The sequence below is a fragment of the Carassius carassius genome, chromosome 41, assembly GCF_963082965.1.
Source record: "Carassius carassius chromosome 41, fCarCar2.1, whole genome shotgun sequence".
NCBI lineage: Eukaryota > Metazoa > Chordata > Actinopteri > Cypriniformes > Cyprinidae > Carassius > Carassius carassius.
The window spans coordinates 23,457,105-23,466,317 of NC_081795.1; the positions used below are offsets into that span (position 1 = coordinate 23,457,105).

At 34.1% G+C, this 9,213-nt stretch overlaps 1 protein-coding gene across 1 annotated transcript; it reads left to right on the top strand.

The window, feature by feature from the left end:
- Nucleotides 1-7,881: 7,881 nt before the first annotated feature.
- Nucleotides 7,882-8,799, top strand: LOC132123349 (putative gustatory receptor clone PTE03). Its single transcript, XM_059533900.1, is given in 1 exon segment — nucleotides 7,882-8,799. A coding segment is annotated over 1 exon segment (918 nt).
- Nucleotides 8,800-9,213: the final 414 nt, after the last annotated feature.

Below are 9,213 nucleotides of genomic sequence, written 5' to 3' on the forward strand. Positions count from 1 at the left end.
GTATTTCTAGAAACTTAACAATCTGACTGATCAGCTTTTTACCTCAGTCAGTTAGGAGTGAGTTCGAGTCTTGCGACTTATCTCACAAGTACATAATTTCATATAGCACGCATGCAGCAATTATTAATAACCATAAGTTCCTCCACCAAATAATATGTAGCCACACTGGGTTGTACATTATAATTAACTCAAATGATATATAGGGAATTTTAATAATTAATCAGGAATATGATTAATATATATATATCAAATGACAGTTACATTAAAATTACTGAAGATGAAAAATAGGTCACTATTTTGTTTTTACAATTTTTAGGTCACTAAACTTATCACTTTCAATAAAGTTATAACTTCTTACAATTCAAGGTAAAATAGTTTCTGGCCATGAAAACATTCTCCTATCCTTATGAAATTTCGGTTACTGAAAGGTAACGAGCTTGTTGCTAAGTTCAAACATTTCATTGACTCGTGATGTGAGCATTTTAGACAGAAGCAATCATGAATATATATTGAGTTTTAATAATTGAACTAATAATACATCAAACTATGATTCACACAGAGTAAATATGCGTACGACAATACCCACTGGGCAAAGTTACATCCAGTGGACGTCTTTTTTTATGTCTTTGCTGACGTTGCAAAGACGTCTACTGAGGAGCCAGAAAGTTTTTATAATGTCTTTTTTTGACATGTTCTGTACGTCTGATTTAGACGTTCACAGAACCTCCTTACAAGATTAAAAACTAATTCAAAAGTCAGTGGACATATTTTCATAATCATTTAAGGTTCATTTAGGCATAACTTATACTGTTTTGGACCAAATCAACACTCTCATGATGCATTAGATTTAGAGTCATGTTATTTCAATGTAATTTCCAGACACTGCGTTTGTCCTAAAGTCAAGAGAGAAAAAAAATCTCTATAAAATAATGAAATAACTGATGATTGAACATGTGGTAAAATCAACTGCAAATCAAAGACATTAAATCTCTGAAGATCTCAGCAGAGGAAGATCAAACATCTCCACAAACAGCTTCACCAGCTTCACTCATTAGATTGAATTTATTTCTGTCAGACTTCTAGAGAAGCTCTTATTGAAAATTTAACAGTGGTTTAAATGTTGATATTTGATTCAGTTGAAGTCACCATTGTGGTGGACAGTGTTTGGTTTAGTTGGGATATAGTTTTGTAACTGTGGTTGGCTGTTGTAACTGTGTGTTATAAAGCACTCTTTTTGTGCTTGAGAGTGGTGATCTCATGTGTTAGCGTCTTGCTGTTAACGTTGACAAAATTATAGCAAAACAAGATATAAATATAAATAAGATATTACATTCATTTTCATGGTTAAATATCTTGTGGCAAAAAATGTAAATATTTTTTAGAAAATGCAAGATTTTGGATATGCATCACATCAATGGTGACAATCAAAACAAAAAAGTATGGAAAATAAGGATGAGTTTGTGCTATGAAGCTGTTTTGATTGTCACCGTTGTTGTGATGCATATCCGGAATCTTGATGTCTGTGTGTGAGTACATAATGCTTTTTCTCAAAATATTTCAGTTGCATGTACTATGTTCATCTTCAAAATAAGCAAGTATTTCACTCTTTGTTCCTGTACTGTATGTTTAAAAGGCTTGGGCACTATAAATGGAAAAATAACAAAGCTAATGTCATGGACTCAGATACTTTATATATGATGACTTTTTCATCATCAACAAAGAACTGATACCACCTGAACTTTGTTTCTCTTTGCTGCAGTGTTTCTCAAACAGACAATTACAGCAGTCAGAGACAGGCTAACAGAAGGAGTAGCTGGACCAAGATCCCAACTAAACCAAACACTGTCAACCACAATGGTGACTTAAAATTATTAAAATATCCACATTTAAACCTCTGTTAATTCTCAATAAGAGCTTCTCTAGATGTCTGACAGAAATAAAGTCAATCTAATGAGTGAAGCTGTTTGTGGATATGCTTGACCCTCCTCTGTTGAGATCTTCAGAGATTTAATGTCTTTGATTTGCAGTTGATTTTACCACATGCTCAATCGTCAGTTATTTCATTATTTCATAAAGACTATTTTATTTTCTTGATTTTAGGACAAACACAGTGTCTGGAAATTACACTGAAATAACATGACTCTAAATCTAATGCATCCTGAGAGTGTTGATTTGGTCCAGAAACAGTATAAGTTATGCCTAAATGAACCTTAAATGATGTTGAAAATATTTCTACTGACCACTTTTGAACTAGTTTTTAACCTTGTAAGGAGGTTCTCTGAACGTCTAAATCAGACGTAAATCAGGGCGTGTTCTCTCATGTATTCCGGGGCTGCTGCGGACTCGCGCGATATTTGAAAGGTCCAACGAACGTAATGAGTCAGCGTTCGTCTTCCTCATGTAGAGAGGAACTTAGTACAGAAAACAAAAGAAAAACGGAGATGGAAGCTCCCGAAGGAGCCATGAGAACGGGCGTTCTCTCAGCCGCCGTGCTGAGACCAGAGAAGATAGAAGAGGACCAAGAGCAGGGACAAGAGAGGGGCAAGAGGGACAAGAGGATAGGTACTTCCTGGCTTCAGTTCTTATTGGCTTGACTGGTTCACGCCTCTGTTTGCGCAAACAACCAATGAACGTCCGTGATCTGAAGCGGGAAAAACTTTCCTTTGTCTCTGGGGAAACACCCACTCTAATAAGTTATGGCTTATCAGATTTCAGCAGTGATATTCTAGCAAATTCGTAATTCAAGATTAATACATTTTACAAACCTTTCCTACAGGTGGATAGTTCAGTCACAACATGACGATTACACAGGTGCCAAAAATGACATATATAACTGATAGAGACACAAAGTTACATTCATATGCAGAATTACACACATTTAAAGTTTGATTAGCACACGATACAATTGTAGATACTCCAATTTTTTTGATTATGGAAAACATCTAATGCACCAAAAAGGCAACACAGTCAATATGTTTAGAAATACGTTTTAAAAAGGTACCAGTGAGCTGGCTTTGCTGTTCTGTGAGTTAGGTCATAAAGTTTTATTACCTGGTCAGGGGTAGGATTACAACTCATGATTCTATTTGAGAAAATTCATTCCAAAAACATTTCCAATTTACAAGTCAACAAATTATAATCCTCGCATAACAGGATTAACCATTTTATGCCACACACAAACCTATCAAAATACATCTTATTAAGGACTTACATAAAGAGCGTAAATAAAAGTTTGTGTGTGTGTTTAGGAATGTGGGTGTTTCGTTTCTCCTTTGAGGCTGCTCACGTGACTGTGGAATTTATCATCCAGAGTGTCGTAAATAATTTAAATCCAGCCAGGCTTGTTTAGAGAGAGTTGGGTTTATATGTCTGAGTTCAAAATCTACAAGCTTTGAGTTTGCATTGTTTTAGATTCAACGAACCGTGATTCATTAGTTCAGAACCAATGAATCACTGAACTGCTCATCCGTTACATGTAAATGCAAGTACACTCGCTTTCTCGATCTCTCACAATACTCCACTATAGCTTCAGTGAGATCCAAAACAGTGTAACCATGCCACTTCCTGTTGGCAGCAGGTGGCGATATGACTTTAACTGAATTGGGGCATGGGTGTTTGTTCAGGACATAACACCTATCAAATGTGTGAAGTTTGGGGCAGATTGGACATTGCTTGCCTGAGTTACAGCAACTTCCTGTTTCATGGCAAAACATCAAAATTTGTCAGGCTGCCAGGGCCACGCTCCTTGGCAAAAACTCAAGATATTTGCAAACTAACATCATAAAGGTTTTATGATGACTTCACCAAATTTGAAGATGATCCGATTAAAACTGTAGGAGCAGTTCGTCAAAGTACGAGGCATGGAAATGGCAAAAACTGCACAAAAATTGTACAGGAAATTCAAAATTACATATTTACTGTTGGTTTCTGGATTTTGTACCAAGAGACATTTTTGTATGTACACAGCAAAATCCCCAGTGTTAATTTAACACTCTGAGTGTGGACTCATATAAACACTGAAGCAGTGTTAAAAGTAACACTGAAGCAGAGTTGAAGTTAATGAGATAATTAAGAAGTTAATTGAGTTATGATTGACCATTATTGAAGACACCTGATGTTAACAAGCAGACTCACCAAACAAGAAAATCACAATTTGTCTGTCACCATTGTAGTGGTCAGTGTTTGCTTTAGTTGGGATCTTGAACCTTCAGTTATTTACTTTAGATTTTCATGTGTGCTATTGATTGTGGTTTGAGCTAATTGTCATGGAGTGACCTGAATGTGTGAGTTCAGGTTTCTTTAATGTATGCATAAATTAAGTGGAAAAAAGAGATAGCAATCCTGCATTTTTGGCATAATATGACATGTTTTTAAAAGTTAGTTCTACATAAAGAAAAAATTCTTTAGTTTAGAAACACAGACATCAAGAACCAGCGTGAGCATCACAACAACGGTGACCATCAAAAAAGCATGTTGTAGCCAATAAAAACACATCCATGGCTCCCATCATGCATTGCGGCATGAATAAATTATGAGCTGAACTGTCTTTTTAACTTTTTAGTCTAACTATATTTTATTTTTGCTGTTTTTATGTGAGTTTTTAGTATCTAGTTTTGTGATGTTCAGAGTAGATCTGTTTATCTGGATATGCTGTTTGTCACCGTTGTTGAGATTCATATGTTGATTCTTGTTATCTGTGTGTGCCTAAAATAAAGACTCTTTAATTAAAAATAAAATAAAATCAGAATCACTTGCAAGAGATGTCTACAAAATGTATAGAAAATGCAGACGCTTTCATTGTGGAATCAAAGCTGTTACAATCAATAATGGAAGTTTTATTTAGAGATAACACTGTAAATTAGTTCAGTAATTCACGTTAAACAACGATTACATTAAAACATAATCATCACCACCCGTTGACTTTTGCTCTTGACTTGCCAAACAAATTTTAAAAGTAAAAAGCCACAAGCCAAGATCACAACTAAAGCAAACACTGACCACTATAATGGTGACACACAAATTGTGATTTTCTCATTTGGTGAGTCTGCTTGTTAACATCAGGTGTCTTTAATAATGGTCAATAATAACTCAATTAACTTCTTAATTATCTCATTAACTTCAACTCTGCTTCAGTGTTACTTTTAAGACTGCTTCAGTGTTTATATGAGTCCACACTCAGAGTGTTAAATTAACACTGGGGATTTTGTGTTACACATGTGTAGGGATTTTCGTGCATGTATGTAAAATGAAGCTCGAGGCGCACTCCGTTTAACCCTCTGAAGTCAATTAGCGCGGATACGCGTTATGAGTCATTTTCTCCTGATAACCCTGAAAAGAACTTAAATCACACTTTCAGTTTTAATCGTACAGATAAGAGCAATACATCAATCGAATCTGTAAAGGGTCTACTTTTTTTGGATACAGATATAATAACAACAAAACTTTGTGCACTCATAAAATAAAGATAACAAACAAGGTGTGCTGTCTGCAGCCTTTGTCTTCGCTGATCTTCATTTACAAACACGTCATTACAATGAACTGTAACTCCGTGAACACTCAATGAAGAGACATGAGAGAGATATCTATAGAAAGCTTGACATGTCTACTTTTTGTCTACTTGCCGCCGAAAACAGATATTCTGTGATAAAGTAATCCATATGAAAACAACGCGATGTCCGTTTTCCACGTCTCCCTTCATTATATGTAATGTGGCCACGCCCCCGCGCTGAACGCGCTATTCAGATTCAAACTGAAGCGAGTGGCTTGAATACGCCCACACAGAAGAAAAAGCAGCGAGACTGTTCTTCAAGTTTTTATTTTACTGTTTGCTTCGCTATGAGAGGAATAAGACATAAATCACCCCAAAAAGATGCGATGTGGTTGAGGATTTGAGAAATGGATTTCCTCAGAAAAAAAAAGAATGAAGCACTTTATTCAGCAGAGATCATAAACGTGAGTAAGTCTCTTTTTATTTATTTATATACTTGTACTAGTTTTCACATAACGTGTAAACATTTTACTAGTTAAACTTTTTCCAAACTATAATTCCTGACTAAATGTATAATCAAGTGAAACATTATGAAGTTTCAATAACAATATACAATACTATACCATTCAAAAGCTTGATGTAAATAATATTAATGTAACAAATAGATGTAACTGTAACAAAAAATGGTGTTCTTTTAATTTATCCCGCCTAAAAAAACCTGAAAAATATTCTCAGCTCTTTTCAACATTAATAATAATAATAATGGTAATAATAATAATAATAATAATAACAATAAATGTTTTGTTTTTTGTAGAAAATAAGATTGTTAAAAGGATTTCTGAAGGATTGTGTGACTTGTACACTACAGTGATTGTAATGGTACAAAAAATTAGTTTGAAAGTCAGCTTTGATTGTTCCTAATAAACTGTTTAACTGCTCCCCCAAGTGGATATTAAATTATGTTGTGGGATAATTAAATATATTCTAAATAAACTACAAACATAAAATTATATACATTTATTTTGTTCTCACATTCTTTCTTGTAACTCTTCCCTCTCAGTGGCACAGATGAGTGAAAGGCTCATTATGCAGCTCATTATGCAGGCCTTTATCTTCTCAGGTGTAAATCACCATGATATTCATGATAGTTGACGCCTACTCGCATATGACTTTTACCAACAAAAAGTGTCTTAGAAAATTAAAAAATCAATATATTGTTTTCTGTAACTGAGTAAACAAGATGATTTTCACATCATTTAGAAAGAAAAATTCTAGGCTACAAGCTCCAGTTCTCAAAAATCCCGGGAACCATTGTTCTTTATGTGTTTTTTTGCCTTATTCAAGTGTTTTAACATTTTTTGTTTTTCACTAACCATGCATAATATTTTTTTTCTCAAAAACAAAATCATGTACATACATGCTGCTCACATATTATCATAGCCCAGTTTGTGCTGATTACAGTGAGATTAGACTTTAACCATTTAGATATTTATAAGAAACTGAAAAAAGCACAAATGTCAGGGCATGACAAAACTTCTCCAGGCCCCAAAAATACCCTTAGACTCCAGAGGGTTAAATATTACAGGCATTACAGGCGGTATCAAGCCATTTTGCCACACACACTTCTGGAACTCATATCAGATGTAAATTTTCGCCAGTTCTTACACGTGTGAAAAGTTTTGGAGCATGTTTATGCTCTAAATTTTGAATAATAAGAAACATTAATTCCAAGAGGGTCCTTGCACCACCAGTGCTTGGGCCCTAATAAACACAACTGAGAAAAAATGTGCAACCATGTCTACAAATATACCATATCCACTCAGAAATATTATGTTAAAACTTAATTTCAAATAGAATGCCTTTCCAAAGGCTCACAAACCTCAATACTTGTGTTGCCCACCACACTGCACATTTTCAGCCAACACAAGTTACATGGTATACAATCTTTTCAGACTTAGTGTGCATTTTGTATGTAATGTTTCTAGTTAAGGACAACTTCCGAGGAGTCTCTGGTGTTTATGCAAATCAAGGCACAGCAGAGATGTCTCAATAGACATGTTTTATACTACAAATAATAGCATGCACTGGTGTATCTTAGTAGAGCTAATTCTCTACACATGCGCTACATTATTTGTAGATGAAGTAAGTAATAGCAGTTTCAGATTTAATCACAGAATGTATATCTGGTGATGCAATTGCATGTATATTGTTTAACTGATTGAATAATTCATACAGTACTTTATATTTACATGATGCACTACACAAAACATTGTTGCTGCATTTATTCAAAGCTGAAACCCATAAAACGGTTTATTTTTAAGATGCATAAAAGCACATTAACTTTTTCTGTTCTCATCTTCAGGTCAATCAATCCATTCTTTACTTAATGGAAAATGGAAAATAGAACATATTTTTATTTGATGTTGTTTGACAATATTGGGTACATAAGATATGCTTTCTTCAGTTTTGGATTTGTCCTATTTTTTGCTATTGTATTCTTTAATGCCCTTATTATTCTTGTTATTTTGCTGGAAAGGACATTGCACCATCCCATGTACATTCTAATTTCATGTCTGTCTGTCAACTCTGTATTTGGAACAGCTGCTTTTTTCCCAAGGTTACTTACAGACTTGCTGTCTGATACACACTCAGTCTCCCATGAAGCATGTATTTTACAAGCTTTTGTCATTTATTCATATGCAGCAAATGAAAATATAATATTAATGTTAATGGCATTTGACAGATATGTCGCAATCTGTAAACCATTACAATACAACAACATATTGACCCCCAGGGTTTTGTCTGTATTAATAGCTATAAGCTGGATTTATACAATGATTTGTCTTGGTATTGGTGGTATATTAAATGCTAGACTGACGATGTGTGGTAACAAATTGTGAAAAGTTTATTGTCACAGCTGGGAAATTGTCAAGCTTTCTTGTGGAAACACCATTGCTAATAATGTTTTGGGTTTTTTCAATATGACCACAACTGTTATCATGCCATTAAATTTTATATTATATTCTTATACAAAAATTCTTATAATTTGTAGAAAAAGCTCACGGGATTTCAGGAGAAAAGCATATCAAACTTGTATTCCACACATAGTGATCCTTTTAAATTTTTCAATTGCTCTTTTTTGCGAGGTCACTTTGAGTCGGTTTGCAACTTTGGAGCTTCCTATAGGACTGTCAATTATTCTTTCACTAGAGTTTCTTATAGTACCACCCATCCTGAACCCTCTTGTTTATGGTTTGAATTTTCCTGAAATTCGCAAAAAAATTATGTGGATTATAAAAGCTTCCAAATAACTGTAATAAATATATTTTTATTAACAATATTCAATGACTGTGTGATTTTAAATCATGATATACATTATATTTCATGAACCTGTGAACTTGCGTTTTACAGTCAATACTACTATTTTACTTATTATACATTAAAATGTTTTGCTTAGCCTAGATAACTGCTACTGCACTTATGATATGGGTAAGACATATAGTATAGCAATTCAATAGAAGTGAACAACAACTTCCCCTTTTCAGAAACAATATGGCTGTTCATACAACAAAACAGAAATTCACATTAGTCAAGAGTCAATAAGCAGTTATTATGAACTCAATATAATAAAGAAAATTTCTCAACTTTGTTTGTCTTCTTCATTCACTTATTTAAAAGTATGACGTTGGTGGGCCAAAAGAAGATTAAAACAAATAGATTAGAGA